General features: G+C 35.5%; 1 protein-coding gene across 3 annotated transcripts in view; it reads left to right on the plus strand.

Annotated features, from left to right (window-relative positions):
* The window catches only part of LOC115228799 (mitogen-activated protein kinase kinase kinase 2), a 284061-nt gene that overhangs the window by 238524 nt on the left and 23310 nt on the right, over window positions 1–22227 (plus strand). For all 3 annotated transcript variants that reach the window (XM_036500463.1, XM_029799289.2, XM_036500464.1), the window contains 2 exons: window positions 7002–7152; window positions 20755–20855. In XM_036500463.1, the coding sequence (XP_036356356.1) occupies window positions 7140–7152; window positions 20755–20855 (114 nt within the window). In that variant the 5' untranslated portion in view covers window positions 7002–7139. The remainder of the gene's footprint in view (window positions 1–7001; window positions 7153–20754; window positions 20856–22227) is intronic.

Here is a 22227-nt window from a genome sequence, read left to right on the forward strand (position 1 = left end):
CCACTACACACATTTTTTCTCTCCTTGTTTTTTCTGTGTCCCTTTCTGTAGAAGAGCATAGGCTCGAAACGTAAAAGACTTTTTCTATTCCTGAGCGTTATACTAATACATCTGTTTGTTTTGTACACCACCTGTCTTCGTCTTTTGTTTTTTTCGTAAACTCTCCCTATATATATATATATATATATATATATATATATATATATATATATCAATCTCATTAGTGCTGGTACTATGAAAAGAAGCACCCCGTACACTCTATAAAGTGACTGACTTTAAGAAGGACGTCGCCATAGAAACCATACCAAAGCAGATATAGAAGCACAACACAGTTCTCCAACTTCTTTTAATCCTGTTAAATAATGATGATAATATGTGTGTTTGTGTATTCATCTATCTACATAAATACATAATATATTATTATATTATACTCATCAATACAAGAGGGGAAGCCTTTGTAGAATTCTGTTACATTCTTGACAAATATTTTCATTTTGAATTGATTTGCTTCCTTTCCTGACCGATTCACTTACACTGCAAATACACATGGGACCGGTAGGAACTTCACAACTTCACATTTCTAGCTCTTCATTAAAATAAAGTTTTTGCACTTCGTCAAAAGAAACTAATACTTCTGATACAAATTTTATTGAAGAATAGTACTATATTAGAAGTATAAGTGTAACATGCTGTATGGAGGCTTATTTTCTTTCAGTAAAGTCAAATATGGAATTGACAGAGTTAAAATAATAGTAGGAATGGGATAGGGGAGTGGAGGAGCAGAAAGTAAAATATGAAAGAAAGGGTAGCAGTTGAGTAAAATGATCAGTGTAGGAGTAGATTAGGTTTACAGTGTAAAGTATATAATGTCAGGCAGGGAAGCTGTTGGCACAGACAGTAGCTGAGAGGCATTAATGTAAGCAGCACAAAAATGGTACTGGAACTAGAAAGGAGACAAGAGTGGGTGGTGTTTTGTTGTTGTTGATGATGTTTTTGCTTGCCCCCCCCACCACCACCACCTCCACCTGCCCAATCCACTTCCAAGATAGCTCACAGATAAACAAGTCGTATAACTTTAAGATTATATGCATTTAATTTTATGCTTGTAGATGTGTGGAACCATAGCAACAGATATGCAGAAGAAATATGAATGTATCAAAACCTAACAGTTGATATATAAAACACACAGATGGATAGACCCACACACACACTCACACACTCTATCTCTCTCCTCTCTCCTTCCTCTCTCTCTCTTCTCTCCCCCTCTTTCTCTCCTCTCTCTCCCCTCTCTCTCTCTCTCTCTTTAAAGATTATCCACTAATGCTGTGTTGAGCGCTCATTCTCACTGTTCTGTACTCTCATATGTGTGTGTGCAGACAGACAATAGGTGAATGCTAGATGTGCTCAATATAGAAAACATGTAGTTCTCAAATGCATTTGAACTTAAATTCTGAATTCTCCATCTAAGACTAGGTCCACAGCATCAAGAGTGGCTATTAGAGAAATCTAAAACAAGCTGCTATGGTGGTAGTAATGCAGATAAACACAATTAGACTTGATGCATACACACACACACACACAGAAAGATAGATGTGTGTGTGTGTATATATTTTTAGATAATAAATCGAATGGTGTACACTTGGTAGTTTACTGGTAAAACACAGTCACTTTCACAGAGTTTGTTGGGTATTTGATTAATGAGTGACACACGCACAAATATAATTACATAGAACATTAAAAAATACAGAATTCTAAGAACAGAATACATAATTTCTTGTATGGATGTGGGTGGAAGAGGTGAGGTATTAAAATGTTCAGAACCTGACCAGCCAATATTTTCTTGAATGAATCCACTCTTTTGACAGCCAAAGTTTTGTATGATAAACTGAGTTCTGATTAAAAAGCTGATAATATAACCCTGCATTTAGACCTAACCAAATGCTTTTAGCAGTGTTACCTCTAATTTCATTGAAGGTATGACATAGCTGCTAAAAATTAGCTGTTTGTATCTACTTACTATGCTCAAATTACAGCAGCCATCAATTTCTTGATACTAGTTCTCACTGGTTCTGCAGTGAATACAAGCTCTGCTACCACCAGTCAGTAATTGAACTTACTACACATCCCACTCGAGTAGCACAGTACATGTATGTACTAAGTGCAAGTTTCTTCAACCTTCATCAACAATGACATAGTTTACAATCATCAATTATGGCTTTGCTGCCATTTAACTTAACAGTCATAATATCCAGTGTTATTTCACATATATCTGTGTTACGTAGTACTTATAATGATCCTGTTCAATTTCAGAAGACCACACCATATTTGTAAAGGGGGGGGGGATATGATTAAGTGAATTAACTCCAGTACATGACTGGTACTTGTTTTTACTGAACCAGGAGAATGACAAAGTACAGATGTTTTTGGGAAGGGTTTGAACTTAGAATGCAAAGGGATGAGATTTAAATACCATGAAGCATAAATATTTGTCACTTAATATCTGTTGTGCCCAATATCATTGTGTTGGGCATTAAGTGCCCAACATCATTGGGTACTTAATATCTGTGCCACTCTGCCAACCTTTCCTTTTGACTTTTATTTGTTTTAGTCATTAGACTGTGGCTATGCTGGGACACCACCTTGGAGAATTTTTAGTTGAATGAATCGACTCCAGTACTTAGTTTTTGTTAATCCTGGTACTTATTCTATTAGTTTCTATTGCCAAACTGCTAAGTTACAGGGCCATGAACACACCAACAGTAGTGGGGAAGGGGCAAACACACATTCACATGATGAACTTCTTTCAGTTTTTGTCTACCAATTCCACTCACAAGGCTTTGGTCAGCTCAAGGCTGTAGTGGAAGATACTGCTCAAGATTCCACACAATAGGACTGAACCTGGAACCATGTGGTTGGGAAACAAGCTTCTTATGACACAGCAACACATGCGCCTATTGTTTGTCAATAATGATAATGATATGTTTTTAACAGTATAGTTAGGATGCTTCAGATTTTTTAAGACAGTAGCAGTACCATCATAAGGCAGAGGCACATTGGGCAGTTGCTCAGGGCCTTCACAGGTACAGGGGATCAATTCTACTCGATGTATGCTGTGGCTTGCTGTCAAAAGAATACATACTATTGGGCCCAGTACATTGATTTACTGAAAAAGAAAAGATAAAAGATAATTTACTGCTACTTAATGTATTAACCTCCTAATATAGTTTAACTGAAGCCTTATTTATCATAGCCTGACTTAATATAGTCTAACTTAACCAGTCCATTCATCTAATTCCTAAAACATCATATGCTCACCAGGCAGGCCACATTCTTTGTCTAAATTTTGCTTCTAGGTATATTAACATCTTAGATTTGTGTATCATAGTTCTGAAAAGATAAAAGTATCCCAATATCCTATTTTGCCTCCTAAACCCCCACTCTTCATTCATATATTACTTTCTAAAATATTTTTCAAACTATAACAGACAAGAGGATTAAATGGAAGTCAGTTTTCAGTTATCACAGATATCAGACTATTTCGCAGTTACTAAAGTATAAATACGCAGTTTTTATTGCTCATTCTGTTTACTCAGTTCTTAGTTTTATCATGCGCCACTTATTTCCATCATTGATGTATAGTTTTTTACTTCTATTTTAACATAACTTTCATAGGTGCAGGAGTGGCTGTGTATAGGCGCAGGAGTGGCTGTGTGGTAAGTAGCTTGCTAACCAACCACATGGTTCCGGGTTCAGTCCCACTGCGTGGCATCTTGGGCAAGTGTCTTCTGCTATAGCCCCGGGCCGATCAATGCCTTGTGAGTGGATTTGGTAGACAGAAACTGAAAGAAGCCTGTCGTATATATGTATATATATATATGCGTGTGTGTGTTTGTGTGTCTGTGTTTGTCCCCCTAGCATTGCTTGACAACCGATGCTGGTGTGTTTACGTCCCTGTCACTTAGCGGTTCGGCAAAAAGAGACCATTAGAATAAGTACTGGGCTTACAAAAAGAATAAGTCCCGGGGTTGAGTTGCTCGACTAAAGGCAGTGCTCCAGCATGGCCGCAGTCGGGTGATTGAAACAAGTAAAAGAGTAAAGAGTATTTACATCATAGTTAACAGCAGTTCATAAATACACTAAATTGTTTAACCATTGAGCAAGTTGCTGGCTAGAAGGCCAGTCACATTGTTGTAAAGTTTAGTTTTCTTAGTGGTCTAGTTTATTTATTTTTTATCAACTGGTTTTCAGAAGACTTCTTTAGAATAGAATTAAAATACAGATGATAAATTTCTTCTTTTTATTTCATTCACCTAAACTACAGAAATAAGTTGAAATGAACTGAGCAACAGAATGAACCTATGACACAGCAAAATTTATATACTGTATTCTATTCTATTTCTTTGTGTGCTTTCATCAAATTTCTTTTATTTCTCTATCAGACCTGTTTCAACTAGTATGTCACTTTAGTATATACTAGCTGTTGTTTTTTTTGTTTTTTTTGTTTGTTTTTTTTTCCACATGAATAGATGAGTTCATCTTGACTTTAACATAGTTATTTAATTGGACACAAGTTTGCGATTAATCCCCTATTCGATGATATTCTAATTTAGAATTGGTAAAGTAACATATAAATTATTTTTACATTCTGAGTTCAAATCCTGACACGGTTAACCTTGCCTGTTACCTTTCACAGGTTGATTAAAATAGGTTAAGTATAGCAATCAAAACTTCGATCCACTTGTGCCCTGTCTCTAAACTGAAGCCTTTTAATAATATTTCATAAAAATCACACCTAAGTTCTTAAGATATTATCATACAAGCTAAAAGGTCAGTAATTTCTCTAGCATTGTGTTGTATATGGTAAAGATGCTTAACTTTCCACCTAGCTGTAAACAGATATCTAAATGAAGTACAACTCTTAGTTTGTAATGCTGAGTACATACATACAGTCCAGCAATAAACTGACATTCCTACAAGGAGTGGATGGTATCTTGCAAGTCACTTAAAGACATGAAATTTGGTAAAGGCACCAGCACAGTTTTTTTATTCATGTGTGGAACGTTTTTAATGACAGGTACCATTTACAGGAAATTGTGATAAAAATTTTAAATAATAATAATAATGAAATTATTGTATACAGTGCTCAGGTGCACCACAACTTGTCAGAAAGTGCATATAAAGTACATGCAGTAATGTAGAAATGTCTGGAAAGTGAACATGCTTGTGTGTGTATGGAGGGGAGAAAATCAAGTGTAGGGCGATGAGTGCTGTCCTAGAACTGTGACAACCTCTTTTCGGCCGAAAATAAAGGACTTTAACCAGTTATAGAGTTCGTCTCTTACACCCAATGCAGAAAGCTTCACCATAAGTCTTTTGTGTGGCACAGAGTTAAAAGCCTTAGCAAAGTCCAGGTAAACAACATCCACCCAGGATCAGTGATATGGGTAACGTCCTCAAGAAACTCGATGAGTTGATTACAGCAGCTGTAATTTCATTCAAATAAAATATAACAGTCTTCCCTGCAACATCAGAGGCTTATGACTTTTAAGCAGACTTAGCCACTGTTATGGAGTCCTCAGACATTTTGCTTGATAGAATTTTAAAAACTTTTTAGAACTTATTAATTGTTTTTTATTCGTTAACCTTAGAAAAATTGCAGAGTTCACAGCGTTTTCTAAACTTCCTATGCGAGATTAGTGCAATTAATGCTCTTTTCAGCTGTTGCAGATTAGTGGCTGAAAGAGAATTTCAAAAGGATGGAGAGAAACAAATTAAGCAAAAGATTTAGTATGAAGTTTCTGCAAATTAAGATGTTGTTGGTAATATAACCACAAGTCGACCAAACATTTGTTTGTGAGTGGATTTGGTAGATGGAAACTGCAAGATCTATTGAATTACTGTGTGTGTGTGTGTGTGTGTGCATGCGCACATGTGAGTTTATATCTGCACTTGCATCTGCAAAAGTAACAACATTTGAATGCTGTTAGGATTTCTCCAGTTAATAAATTGCCTGCCAACTTCATGTGTCCAGTGCTTTATAGAATAAGAGATTCTTTACTTGAAAAACAGGTACAGGTTAGTGCCAAGAAGGGTGTCTGATTGTAAAACAATACCTTAATAATATATCTGTCTGACCCATGCATAATGGAAAATGAATATGAAAACAAAACAATATTGGCTATGTGATCAGTACTATAATGTAGTATATAAATGTACTCTCTAAATGTTTAGCAGCCATTTAGCGCTGAAGCATTCTATAACTATAAAAAGTAGAACCCATCCTTGTGTCTCCATCCCACTACTCACTCATGAAAAGGTGGTGTTCCTGTTTGATTATGATCCTTTATTGAAATTAATGGTCTCAGTCTAATGGGCCTCCTTTTTTTAGACTTGCTGCATGGACAAGTATTCTATCAGAACAGATCAGTCATACTTACAACCACATGCGTTAATCTTCATAAACTTTACTTCATAAACTTCACCAGTTTCTGATGGCTTGTCATGGAAATTGCCTGTCAACAACATAGCTAAAACTGCATCACAGTGTCTGAGATTTCTCTTCAGGGAGATAGAAACTAAGTTCAATGCCCAATAGCTGCTAACCCATTTTAAGATAAGAAAAGATTGTTACAGAAGATTTGGCTGCTACATTATGCAGGTCAGATGACTACATGGAAAGGCTCTTTGTTCTATCATGATGATATTGTTGGTATTAGATGTGTTTATGTTTGCCATCTGTATTTATATCCCTTAATTGATTTAATTTCCTTATTTCAAGGCCACATTCACAAGAGTGCTGGGTTTCATTTGATCAATAAAAAATTTCCTCTCATATCTTATTCAAATCTCATATTTCAGTGAATTGAGTAGAATTATTTGTTCTATAGAAGTTTACATTTGAAAATCTATCTGCTAGATATAATTTTATATATATGAACATATAAATATGTGAATGAATGTTATTTTAATATTAAATTTTTTTTTCTTTCTTTTTTTTTCAGTTTATTATGTCAGCAGCTGAAGCTTTGCTTATGCATGTAGTTGCAGTTGAATCTTGGTCTTTAATTCTGTGAAATTTTGGATTAGAAATAATCCTGAGGACTTGTGCTTCTATAGCAGCAAGTACTTGTCTTAAAATCATGGAAGCTGGTGGTAGGTTGAAAAACTTTCTACTCATTTTCTTCTCAACAGATTTAATTCTGCTTTCCATTTTAATGTATATACATATACAGTAATGCCTCGATATACGTGATAATTTGTTCCTGGAGGCCACTCATAAAGTGAATGCTTGTAAAGTAGAGCAATAATTTCCCATAGTAGCAGTATTATAAATCGTAATTCGTTCCCAGAAAAATATTTTACCTATAAAATTTATAATATTCATAAACAAATGGCAGTAAAACAACAGTAGAATGGAAATGGTATTTTATGTAAAGTAAAAAGTATGTCAAGATCATCATCATCATCATGTAACATCCGTTGTCCATGCTGGCATGGGTTGGATGGTTTGACCGGGCTGGCATGCTGGAAGGCTGCACGAGACTCCAGTCTGGTTTAACATGGTTTTCTATAACTGAATGCCCTTCCTAATGCCAACCACACTGAGAGTGTAATGGGTGCTTTTACGTTCCACCAGCATGGGTGCCATTTGCATGACACTGGGGTGCTTTTACATGCCACTGGCACAGGTGCAAATTTGCATGGCACTGGTATCTGCTACGACTGCAATTTTGCTCAGCTTGATGGACCTTCTTCTTAAGCCTGACATAATGTCAAAGGTCTCGGTCATTGCCTCTGTGAGGCCCAACAATGAAAGGAACTCAGCCACATTTATAATAAAAGATATTATTATTATAATAATTTCTGAATCACTTTCACTCACACTAGACATATGCACACCATCACCGATTCACAAGAACTTGAAGACGGACTTATAGACTTTTTTTTAAAAAAAATAAGTCTAAAGTTATAGGCGCAGGAGTGGCTGTGTGGTAAGTAGCTTGCTTACCAACCACGTGGTTCCGGGTTCATTCCCACTGCGTGGCACCATGGGCAAGTGTCTTCTACTATAGCATCGGGCCGACCAAAGCCTTGTGAGTGGATTTGGTAGGCAGAAACTGGAAGAAGCCCGTCGTATATATATATGCGTGTATATGTTTGTGTGTCTGTGTTAGTCCCCCACCACCATTGCTTGACAACCGATGGTGGTGTGTTTACGTCCCCGTAACTTAGCGGTTCAGCAAAAGCAACTGATAGAATAAGTACTAGGCTTACAAAGAATAAGTCCTGGGGTTGATTTACTCGACTAAAGGCGGTGCTCCAGCATGGTCACAGTCAAATGACTGAAACAAGTAAAAGAGTAAAGAGTTGTTTGCTTAGAAGAAGCTTTTTTTTTTTGCTCTCTATAATTTTCTCGGTAACATGCAGAAGCATTTGTAATGGTAGTAGAAACTTCTGCACTTTGTTCAAAATTTGGATCTTGTGCTTGTAAAACAAAACCCGTAAACCCAGGGTCTTGTAAAGTGAAGTATTACTGTACATATACACATGCATGCATTATTATTCTAAAGAACATTGTTTCATCAAGATTCTACTTGTTTCAGTTACTTTGATATTTTTTAAGTGGTTTACATCTGTTTTGCCAAGCAAGTCTAGGTAGCATGTTTTATTTGCAAATTTAGCTATTTTATATTTTTGAAGCAATTGTTTTTTACAGCCAAAAACCCATTTTACTGATAATTGCTCAGTTGTAAAGTAGGAGTGGAAAGTATTCCAGCCAGGTAGTGCAGCCAACAAAGAAACCTATTTGTGGTCATTCAACCTACTAGAAATAGCAGTTAGGAAAAACACATTGGATAATCTTTTCTACTCTAGCTACAAGGCCCGAAATTTGGGGGGAGGGGGCCAGTCAATTGGATCGACCAGCAGTAGGCAACTGGTACTTAACTTATCGACCCCAAAAGGATGAAAGGCAAAGTCAACCTCATTGGATAATGTAATCCTAATAGATTATGTTATGAATATGAGATAGTAATGACTGGATAGCTTTTCCTCAGGTTTGCTTAATCAGGCTTGACCTGGAGCTAAGCAACAGCAACTCACTTATAAAAGGTAATTTTTTTTTTTTAGAAGAAAGTCTTAGTGCAAAAAAAGAAAAAGCATAAATCAAGGAGAGAAAATAAGTGGACATCAAAAGTATTGGCAGATATACGAAGAGGAGTTTGTGAAACTGTTTAGCCTATATAAACATTTAAATGGGATAAATGTTGCTAGTTGATTGTAGAAGGTAACTCAAAGTAAACTTTGTGTTGTATAACCAGATTAGATGAAAATGAGATGCATGGATTATTTCTCCACTGATGTATCCTAGCCATGAAAAACATGGTAAAATGGATCTCAAATGAATGTTTATTTACTTTGTGGAGCAGGGTTTGAAATGAAATTTCAGATGAATAAACTTGAATAAAAATTTGAATAAAATCTGAAATTCAAATTTAAATCAATAAAAATATTCAGTTTTTATTGATTTTTAAAAAAAAAGTTCAAATTTGAATTTTTTTCCCCTTCTGATTACATTATCATCATCTTAAAATCCACATTTCCATGCTTACTTGAGTCAGATGAAATATTTTGAGGCAGATTTTCTATACTCAGATGCCTTTCCTGCCACCAACCTTCAACTATTTCCTATTTAAGAAAATTTCAAACAGAGAGACAATAGCTGTAGGGTTGAGGTGTTAGTGTATTACTAATCATGTGATTTTAAGTTTAAATCTTTACAGCTATTATAAGACGTTCCTTTGCTAAATGAGGCAAACTCTAAATTTTCACAAAACCTACAAGAAATAACAGGTTGATATCCCTCAAATCACACCATAACATTTTTTTTTTAAATGGTTAATGTAATCCTAGATATAATGTGACTGAAAAAACAGATGGTATATTCAAGGTTGAAAACCTTTTGATCAGTGGTGACTTGGGGTTCAGCAACAACTCTGCTTGCTTATATTGGCAATAAATAATTCAAAAGCAAATAACTGTAATTTGAGTGAGAAAAGGAAGAGGTTTATCATCCTGGGGACAAGCCCTTTAATGCAGATCTTTCCTTTTGTCATAACTTTTATTTTCAATATTACACATTTTGTCAAAAAAAAAAAAAAAAAAATTGTTAGATTGGTTTCATGGTTGAGTGTTTAACTTAAAGAGCAGCCAGCTGTAAAAACAATTGCTCAAAGCACAACTTTTTGTTCCATGCAAACATATTAAAATGAATGTAAAGCAGTAGTTAAAATTTTTTCATGCCAAAAAAAGAGTTGAAAACATATCCCAAGTTTCTAGACCCCCCTGCAGTAATAAATATAAACTTCAGTTATAAGCTTTGTGTTGAGCTTGACATTTCATTAAAAAAGTATTACTGTTAATAACATATTTTCTTGAGAAATGTAATTTTTTTATATAACTTTTCTTGTAATTTTGTGTATTAATGGCAACAAACTATTCTTAGATTAGCAATTGTTGTTAATGATTCATCAGATATGCATTTTTTTCTCATTATTGTTCATCTTTTCAACATTCCAGTTGCAGCAATTAGTTGGCAACATGCTGTTAAATATTTGAGTAAAAGTTTTGTAGAAGCTTCTTGCATGTTAAGACTGTTATTAACAACACTTTTTTTCTGTGTACTATTTACTCTTTACAGAGTAACAATAAAGATAGCTCATATAGAAACTGTATTGCCCTGGGTCAAGCCTTATTGAGCTGGCCTATGATCATAAAATTTCAATCATGAACATCTCATCTTTTTAGGAGTATGTAGGACTACACTATCCAGTGTTTCTTTGTTATTCAAGTAGTGGATGGTTATTTGAGAGAAATTTGGCTGTTGTTTCAAGTTAGCCTGAAGAGGCTCCCTCTTTATTTTCATCATGTAAATGGATAGGTCCAAGTTGTGGTGCACAGAGTAGCAAAAATAGATAATATTAATGCCCTGTAAATTAATAATTACAAATAGGTCTTAGAAATGATTAATATTTGCACTAGTACTGACATGCCAAGTAGTAGAGATGGGTCATTTTCAGAATAAATGGTTGAATGCAGATATATTATTGTCACATCGAATAATAATAAAATAGTATTGTGAAAACATTGTCAAAATCCTTCAAAGTGACCAAGAGGTTTCTCTAGTAAAGAAACCTTTGTCAAACAGAGAAAAATAGAGTTTCAAGATAGGAAAATAAATTGTTCTGTATGTATATTTTAAACTTGATCTGGGAAAAGAGGAGGTTAAAATACTATTTTGATTTCAAGAAAGGTAATCATGAAAGGCGGTGAGCTGGTAGAAATGTTAGCATGCTGGGCAAAATGCTTAGCAGTATTTCGGCTGCCGTTACGTTCTGAGTTCAAATTCCGCCAAGGTCAACTTTGCCTTTCATCCTTTCGGGGTCGATAAATTAAGTACCAGTTACGCACTGGGGTCAATGTAATTGACTTAATCCCTTTGTCTGTCCTTGTTTGTCCCCTCTATGTTTAGCCCCTTGTGGGCAGTAAAGAAATAAGAAATGTAATCATAAGAAATATGATTAAATTGGAGCAGATTTTGACATGGGTGGGTGTGGCGGGGAGAACACAATAGCAATGTGTTGCTATCACCATATGATGCAATGTGCAATGAGTTCCGACTCAGATGCACTCAGATTTATCCATATGTAACCATGGATACAAACATAGCTGTGTGGTTAAGAAGATTGCTCTGCAGGCCATCTGCTGCCAAGTTCAATCCCATTATTTGGCACCTTGAGCATGTATGTGTTTTCTAGCATAGCTTTAGGTTGACCAATGCTTTGTGGGTGGAATCTAGTAGATGGAAACTAATCAGAAGCCCATTGTGTGTGTGTGTGATTATCTTCATTTTTTTTGTCTGTATGCGTGTATATCTTTTGATGATGCATATTCATAAAAAATGTAAACACGAATGAGATGGGTGGGGAAACCCCTAACATTTTCCATTGAACAGACTCATTTTCCATGAATAAATGTTCTAAAACTGCAATTTGACAGTTAGGTCTCCCTCAGTAGCTTAACAATCAAACACTATAGATCTTAATAAACAACATGAACCTACTTACACAGCTGCTAAACCTGCTAGAAATACCAATCAAATCTCCTTGAAATTACACTCTATTATCTAGAAAAATGAAGAACACTTTAAGTAGTGTAGTTCTAAGTATCTGTCTAAAAAAAGGTGAAGTGGTTGATACTGGAATACTATTAATCTTAGTTTTAATCATACTTGATCAGGATAGCTATAGAGCTAAACAACAACAAACACACTTCCTTTGCTCTTAAATGTTACACTGCCGTATTCACAATGGCTTTGATGCTAAAGCTTTCTCTCAACATACTTGTGTTCAGTCTTTTACATCAGTTAACATTATATATCCTGTGAACTTAATAGTTTTAATCTCAGCTATAGCTCAGACCTTACTGAATTGAAACCTTTCATATTGACAGCCGTTGTCACTGTCAAACACCTAAGGTATACTAGAATAATTTAGATACCAAGTAAGACACAATCCATTTTGGCTGTTGCTCTCAGTAACAGAATCATAATTTTCAGTATGGCTGTAGCACAACAGTGTAACAGTACTGCGAAGTACTCCAAGTATTTCAGTGATAAATCCTGCCATGTGTTCCCTCAACATCATCTCATTCAGATTACATAGAAAGACAACAACACTAATACCAGCTGAAATCAAAGTATTACTTCAGAGTCTATTATATTTGATCATGCCATGTCAGATCAAATCTGTAAATATCTGTTCACTTCACCTTCTACTTGCAAACAGGATACACTGTTTTGGTTTTAATTTTTTGTTTTATATATTTTACCCTTTTACATTTATTTGTCCCTACCAACTTGAGTGAAAGGATTTTGTACATGTAAATATTTACATGAATATTTCCCAAGTAGTATCCTTTTGGCATCTGAATATCCATCCATGGAGTGATAATACCTCCAGTTATCAAGCAAATTGAGCAATCTGCCTTATAACTAATGAGTGTACAAATTCCTGTTCATAACCACATAGGCATGGCTGTGTCCATTAAGAAGCTTGCTTCCCAACCATGTGGTGTTGGGTTCAGTCTCACTACATGGTACCTTGGGTGGCATTTTCTACTATATCCCTGGGTCAACTAAAGCTTTGTGAATGAATTTAATAGACAAAAGCTTAAAGAAAACCATTATATATAAGTGTGTCTGTGTGTGTGTTGTACCCATGTATAAACATCATCATACAAGCAAGGTAGTTCATTTCTAATCTGTGAAAAATGTGTCTTTCTATGGGAAAATATTACCTTGCTTGGAAACTGATGACGGTTAGCAACAGGAAGGGCATCCACCTGTAGAAAATCTGCCTCGGCAAATTCCATCTGACCCATGTAAGCATGGAGATATGAACATTGAATGATGGTGATGACCTTACAATCAGTCAGTGATTTAGGACTATAAAACTCACTGCTTTGTGTTTCTCACCAATTTATATTATTTGTATTACAGTGTATTATTGATTTATATTGTATTTTCATTGATCATTGGAACAACCAAAAAGAAAAGTAGATCTTTTCAAGTAGTGCCTTCAATCTTAGGCTGAACAGCGTAATTTAATTAGCAGTTTGATCCTAAGCATCAGAAAGTGGCCCAGTCATAGCTTACATAGTAGTTAGACTTATCTTCAGTTTATTTCAAGTTTCAGTGTGTGACATAAAAACAACATGTGATGAAAAAATTATCTGAAAGATATCTCACTGACTCATGCCTGGTTACAGAAATATCCTAGTGAAGGGAAGATTTTTTTTTTTTTTTTTGCTCTAGAAATAACTCATAAAGTATATAGATGTAATAGAACTACTTTTTAATGTGATCATTAGATATTTGTACTTTATTTCTTCCATTTGGTTAGTAAGCATGTTTGACACTACCTTACACAGAATGTCTTCTTATTGTGGCAGATATAAACCAAATTCTGTTTTTACTTCATAAGCGCAAGCAAAACCTGATACACAGTATTACTAATAGTAACAATAAAATTCCTGTTTCACATTTACAAACACAATATACTGTATTTTAAATATGCAACAAATTATTGATCACTCATTCCAGTGCTATCCAGTCAATTCAGCAGTTTAGTTATTACTCATTCTTGAGTGGATTCCAACTCCCTTGGCCACTGTCTTGCTGTCTATATCAACTGACAACCTTCTGATGTTCCAACTATCAATTTACACTTCAAACACATTTTAGGCTTTCACCAGAATTTCATCTGGCTTCATCCTGACCAGTTAGGGATCATCATCCTTCAGTTTCCTGGCTGTCTACTTGACCCATGTCAGAGTGGATGCAGCAGTCATTCCAAGAGCAGGATTGCTACCATTACCTGCACTCCGCTCACTCATCTGACCCTAGAATAATTTTTTTTTAAATGCCACCAGCTGTCACAAAAAATAGTGCAAATGTTGCTTGTGATGTTTAGTCACATTATCACTTTGATTATGTCATCAGAGTTTATAGCTTAATGACACCTTCAAATGGGACTCCTCTGCCCAGTTTTAAGTCAGATTGGAGAATAGGTTGCCAATGCTAATTACACACCTGCAGCAACAGACAGCTTTTCAAGCAATTTTATATCACAATCACAAACACGGATTGTTGAAGATGCAGCAACAGGAAAAAGAAAAGTGGTTGCATCATGCATGAATTTTGGAAAACCTGATAAAACTCTGTGTCCTTAACAGTTGGTAATGTGCTAGCTTTTTTTTCCCATTAGCTACACCTAGAAAATGTGATGGACCTGGTTAGGAAAAGCCTGTGGATCTTGTGCAGTTATGTATTCCTTCAAGATGAGAAACATAACAGGGGGGCTGTTCTGCTTTTCAACTACAACTTTCCATGCAACCAAAATGTGACATGGAACCTATATCACTAACTAGCATGTTCTAAAAATCTCACAATATAATAGCAACTGATATCTGTGGAGATTAATGGGTGTCACCGGCAAACTAATACTAATGATATTTTCATAAGTTCGCCCATGAAACCATGTTATGACTATTACTTCCTCCGAGTGATTAATTCCATTTGTTTTCTCCAGTTCATTAAAGATCTAGAGAACGATGGCATTGAACTTGCTGATAAGAAACCCATTGATATGAAACAGCTTCACATGGCTTGCAAACATGTTAACCAGATATGGAGACCTCACCAGATTGTTCAATGAGTAAGCACCCCATGCAGTGAACAAAATTTGCACAGATCAAAAATGACTTACTGCTGTATGAGTACATGATTAAAATTAGCAATGATTGTAGGTAACAGGCACTAATGTATAGACTCAAAAGTGTACCATTAACCTGTTGAGTAAAAGCAGTTAGGCAGCAGGCATACACAACCGAGGGGGGTCTTTCCAGTGAAATGTTATTTATGTGGTTTCATTTAAAAAGAAAATACTTTCCTTATCTGTAGTTATGTTTGTCAGGCAAGTATCATAGGCATGTGCATTTTCCCTGCAATTTTTCCATGTTTTCCCAGCAAGCATGTTGAGAAAATAAAAATAATATGAGACAGCTGTACATGCCCAGTAAACATGTTCACTGCAATTGACACCAAGTTAGATAAACAAACATGATTACTGGATGAACAAATAAGCAACCAAAACCTGGAAATTTCACTCATTTTCTTAAACCTGACTCTAGATTTTTGCCAGAATTTCTAAACTAGGGTTTCTACCACAGCCCATTGCTTTACTTTTTTTTATGAATGAACAGTGAATCTATAACAACATTATGATTTATACATATCACTTAGCTCTTGTGGCTCTTTCCTTTTACTCAAATTATATATATATAACAATGTCCTAGCTAACAGTGACTTCAAAGATAAGATATACTACAACCCTTCTAATAATAATATGAATCATAAAATAGACCTAAAAAAATCATTTGGTTCACCCCCAGCATTTCCCCCAAAAAAATCACAAATCCTATGTGTAGCACCTTGAATGAGTGCTTTTTATTGCCCCAGACCTTGTCATGATGTGAGTCAGTTCTTATTTGGAATTACTGCTCTTATAGATAGAAACTGTGTATCAATTACACATTCTAGTTTTGACATGATTTCAACAGCTGGATGTCCATCCTATTACTAATCACAGAGCATGCTGGATGTATTTTGTCAAGGCACCAGCTCTGGAGAGGTTGATCTTGTTCTCAGCAAGATTAAAATGTCCTCTCAACACCAATGTCTCTTTTTGTTCATTCATCAACACTAGAGCTTGTCTCATCCCTGATTTAAAAGAGTCCCCTCTTCTCAGCATTATCCCCATTTGTTTCTTTATTCTTCGCACAATTAGGCTTGCAAATCATATCTTAGGTACCAGGGGAGTAGTCAATGATTATGCTAAAGAGTTCCTTCTGTTGTTCTGTATCAATCTATCCTAAAGGGTCTCTTCACACTGTATGTCTTTATTCTTACTTCTATAATTCAACATATTAGGGTCCATACCAGAATAGGGTAAGCTCATAGCAGCAGCAAAAACCTCTTGTTATAAAATTGTGTCCATTCTAGTCTATAAAAGCTTCCTGGTTTGGTAAGGAGTTTTATGAAGATAAGGCCTAGGATCTCCTTTAACGTTGTGATATTAGATAACTAAAGTCTTTATAAATAGGTTATCAAGGGTTTAGTTATCAGAAAGTTAGACAAGTGGCAATGCAAACCGATGAATATAAAGGTTGCCTTCACACGAGTCAGAGGTGCGTGTGTATGTACTTGGGTTAAGTTATTTGATTATTTCTTTACTTCAGTCTCTGACTGAGGTAGCATTATGGGTTAGTGGATTACTTGCTCATTGCTTGAGGGTTCTAATCAGCTGTAGACATTTTCACTGTAGTGTGTGCATACCTGTACAGAACACTTTTACCTGACAATACCTCTGTTCAATCAGCAGTTAAGATTAGGTACCAGATATATGAGAATGCAGCATACGATAACACAGCATTTCGTTCAAGATAAGATCTCCCTAAATGCTAATAAAGAGGGAGTAAACACAGACATTTATAATAGTCCAACGCCGATTTATTTCTATTCATGTCCCACTACTCTATAGTAATACTGAGTGTTGAAACTCAGTTACCTCCCTTGGATTACTGTTAAGGCTTCTGGAAGTTATTTGGGTACGATCCATCTTTAAGAATCAAGAACGCTCTAGGTCATCAGTTGACCTGCTAGCGAAAGCAACCAAATCCCCAAATCATATTACACCTCACCATCTAGATACACAGTCTCTAAAATATATGCGATGATCATAGTAATAATGCCATTAACCATTGGTCTGTTTGATGAGAGATAACTTGGGGCTGAATAATAAGAGGTAACACTAGAATCATCGCAAAATAGATATAATTAGTGAGAGCTTTTTAATGCTCTATGCATATTAGCACTATACAGATTGTTTAGCTCTAAACCAATGTTTCTCAACCTTTTTAACCTTGCGTAACCCTTAAAATAAATAACGTCTCCAGAAACCCCTGCACAAAAAAGAAAATTTTATACCATATTTTTCTCATTTTTTTTTCATTGTAGTTCACATGGTAAATGTCATATATACATATATATATATATATTACGATTATGAAATTGGCATTAGCTTCTCATATTCTTTCTCAAGGAACCTCTGTTGAGAAACGCTGCTCTAAACAGTTGTATTTTTCTGTGTTAACTAATGTGCAATGCTGTTACCATTACTTAGTGATCTCTCATCACTATTTTGGTAAATATTGTGCAGTTACTACTTTGCTGGGAAGATCTAATAAGACTAAAACCTGCCCAGAGTTGTCTCTTGTATTTGCCAAAATCATATTGGCTTCAAATTTTGGTGCAAGGCCACCAATTTCGGGAATGGAGAGTGGGATAAGTTTATTATATCAACCCCAATGCTCAACTGGTCCTTTTTTTATTGACTCCCAAAAGCATGAAAGACAAAGTTGACCTTGGAGGAATTTGAACTCAGAACATTAAGACACAATATATTACTAAACATTTAGCCCAGGATGCTAATGATTCAGCCAGCACACCACCTTAATTGCCAAAATAATATTAGTCAGTGATTAATATTAGGTTTTCCTCACTGCATAATTATTTCCAGTAACTTTCTGATGCTCTCTCCATTGTATGTTTTAGCATTAACTTTATTATTCTTTTAAGTTAATCGTAAGAGTAATTCACTCTCTAAAAAGATTTGTAGCCATCATTATACAATGGTCATTACCAGTTCTGATTATATTATAGTCTCAGGACCATTGTATATTAATATGTAAGATATGAGTTTATGGCTTTGTCCTAATGTACACACACACACACACACACACACACACACACACAAACACATGCTTATACTCTAGATTGGAAAGTTAACCAAAGAGGATTGGTAAAATAGATACCAGTAATTTAATGGAATTCAACTGAATTTCTCCACTATTGGCTCTGTGCCAATATTAAAATCATTTTTAATGTTAGAAATTATTATTTTAAAGAAAATATTATTTTTCTTAATTTAAGGAATTCTAACCCTACTGAGACCAATTTTTCTTTCATCCTTTGAGGGTTGATAAATAACTACCAATGAAGAACTAAAGTTGATATAATTGTCTGTCCCCTTCTTTACTCAATTTCTGCTCTTCTGCCTTTGCTAGAAGCAATTATCATTATTTAATATCATTATTATTATTATTATTATTTAGCCCTAGCCTAGACCTAATCTAAGTCCTTTTTAACCCTGATCATCCACTCTTCCTTTTTTGATGCATAGATATCTAGTTCAGTTTTTTTTAATGTGTTCTTCTCTTACTGTTCTGAGTTTATTCTTCTATTGTACTGAAGGTATTCTATGTAAAACATACAGTGCCTAGTCTGGTATTTACTGTATTTTGTGTATGTGCATAAATCTTGGGCTTTTGCTTATATACTTCACTGCATCCCATGTTTTATCATTCATAAAACATCTATGTTCATAGGGATTGTTTCTGTTTTCAGTATCCATATTCTGGATATCTCTTTATATCCATGTTTTTATGTTTAGATATTTTAGGATTGTACTTGCTTGGCAAGTAACCTGATCTGAGATTATGTTCAAATTGGAAGAGCCACGATAACTGTTTAAAGCACACACATAAATGTTATATTATTTTATTTCTTGTCAGTGTTGTATTTTATAGTGTGTCAAAAGTTTCATCCTACTTGTACAACTTGATTATTGACATATTTCCACAAGAATAAAGAGATAACATGTGGTGGAATTGTGTCAGTGATCAGATCAAAAATGTACATCACTATGTACATTTTTGATATTTTTTTAGTTTACAATACTATCAAGAAATAAGGAAAAAAGTGAATGTAAAAGTATGCATATGTGTTTTAAATAGCTATCATGATTCTACTACAATTTGATTATTTTATTTGGATAGTTTCTCCATATGTTTTTGATTTATTATTATTATTATTCAGTGGGGTTTTTTTTTATATTGTGCTTTCACTTCACTACCGAGCACAGCTTTGTGTGCCTTGGGTATGTGCTGTTTTGTTGTGATGCTCTGATGGTTACTATATTGAAAGTGTTTGCGTAGGATGTGGTCAGTGCCTAGTAGTGCAATTTTCTGTATGTTGTTGTTGTTATTATTATTATTATTATTATTATTATCATTATTATCCAGTGGAACTTATACATTGATTAGATGCTTAATTTCCAGTATTGTTATGTACACATATATATCATCATTATTATCATTTGACTTCTATCTTCCATGCTGGCATGGGTCAGATGGTTTCACAGGATCTGAGGAGTGCATCAAGTCCCATGTCTGTTTTAATATGGTTTCTACAGCTTGATGCCTTTCTAGTGAAAAGGCTTTAGTGTTGTGCCAAGACAACATTTTTGGTTTCCATTTTGTGTCCTAACCCTAGTATTGCTCAGATTCAACTTTAGCCATATTTGTTCGACAAGGACAATAAATTAGTGACAGTACCAGATAAAATGTCTTGTCATATTAATGACCCTCTATATTCTGAGTTTGAACCTCACCAGAGTTGGCTTGGCATTTCATCGTTTCGGAGTCAGTGAATTATAGTTACTGAGGTCAATTTAATCAACTCTTTTTTACTCTTTTACTTGTTTCAGTGTTTTGACTGCAGCCATGCTGGAGCACTGCCTTTAGTCGAGCAACTCGACCCCAGGACTTATTCTTTGTAAGCCCAGTACTTATTCTATCGATCTCTTTTGCCGAACCGCCAAGTGACAGGGACATAAACACATCAGCATCGGTTGTCAAGCAATGCTAGGGGGACAAACACAGACACACAAACATATACTCATACATATATATACATATATACAACGGGCTTCTTTCAGTTTCCGTCTACCAAATCCACTCACAAGGCTTTGGTCGGCCCGAGGCTATAGTAGAAGGCACTTGCCCAAGGTGCCACGCAGTGGGACTGAACCCGGAACCATGTGGTTGGTAAGCTAGCTACTTACCACACAGCCACTCCTGCGCCAAGTGTATCTTCATCCAAAATTTATGGCCTGGTAAGTTGTCAGTGTTAGAATCAGTGTTATTATTGCTGCTACTAATGGGTTATTTGTTGTGTGCTATCACCGTCATATATTAAACATGAGTCTTCAATATTTGTATATTTTTCTACTTTAGATGATTTTGAAAGTGTGATGGGCTCCATCAAAACTGAGCTGGAGAGAAGTCTACGGCTAGGTAACCAAAAAGTAATCAAGGCAGCATATGCCAACATTCAGGTAACTTCTTAATTTTTATTATTAGAATTACTTGTAGAACTCTGCAACTTTTGAGATTTGGATAAATTATTCAGGTTACTGGAGATTTTTCAGGTAGCAGTTCACAGCATATAACCTATTAGATAACATTTAAATCAGTCATGGGCAAACTGGGGCCCATTTACCTTTCTGAATGACTTGCCTAAATTCATGAGAAATATAAAATTTAGCAAAATTTTGTTTTTGCCTCTCACTCTCGCTCGCTCTCCCCCCCCTCTCTCTGGTTTGAGGAAGCTGGTCTCAGAAGGAAATAACTATTAAATGTCCAACAAATTTCCCCTGCTCTTTAATGCCTGCTGCTTTGTGGGTACACCAATCAGAAAAATAAAAAATATTTATCATTAGTCATCCATCTAATTTTTAACATGCCTCAGAGTCATGTACGTATATAAATCGATCAATGGAAATTGCAGCTGAGATACCAGTGCCGGTGGCACGTGAGAGAACCATCCGAACGTGGCTGTTGCCAGCGCCGCCCTGACTGGCCTCGTGCTGGTGGCACGTAAAAAGCACCATCCGTTCGTGGCCGTTGCCAGCCCCACCTGGCCCCCGTGCCAGTGGCACATAAAAAGCACCATCCGATTGTGGCCGTTTGCCAGATTCGTCTGGCACGTAAGAAGCACCCACTACACTCTCGGAGTGGTTGGTGTTAGGAAGGGCATCCAGCTGTAGAAACTTTGCCAGATCAGACTGGGCCTGGTGCAGCCTTCTGGCTTCCCAGACCCCAGTTGAAGCGTCCAACCCATGCTAGCATGGAAAGCAGACGCTAAATGATGATGATGATGATGATATAATTAGAAAATGGAGAAAACCATAGGTTAACAAACACATCAATTGGACCACATTTATACCTTATTTTTTAATACAGAGCATAACATAACAACATAGGTGACATAATATATCCTACGGCCATTACTGATCGCTTGCCAAAATGCAGTCTATAAGCTATAAATGTGGTCCAATCGATGTGTTTGTTAATCTGTGGTTTTCTCCATTTCCTAATTATTTGCATTGGTTCCTGATAAACTCTTGTTAATCCTGTTATCTGCACTCTACATCTATGGTGTGCCTGCTCACCAATGCCCAGGGATAATACAGGTAACGGATACTGAGAGTATATACGAATATTTTATCCCTTAGTTACTATAACCGCTAACTCTATTTACACTATATATATATATTATATATATATATATTATATATATATAGGAAAGGAAAAATTATAATAAGGCAGAATGCTAAATTGAAAGTAAATTTTAATAAAAATGGGTGTATGGAAAATTAAAAATATTTTCCATACACCCAATTTTATTAAAATTTACCTTCAATTTAG

This window comes from Octopus sinensis, linkage group LG2, assembly GCF_006345805.1.
Source record: "Octopus sinensis linkage group LG2, ASM634580v1, whole genome shotgun sequence".
Lineage (NCBI taxonomy): Eukaryota > Metazoa > Mollusca > Cephalopoda > Octopoda > Octopodidae > Octopus > Octopus sinensis.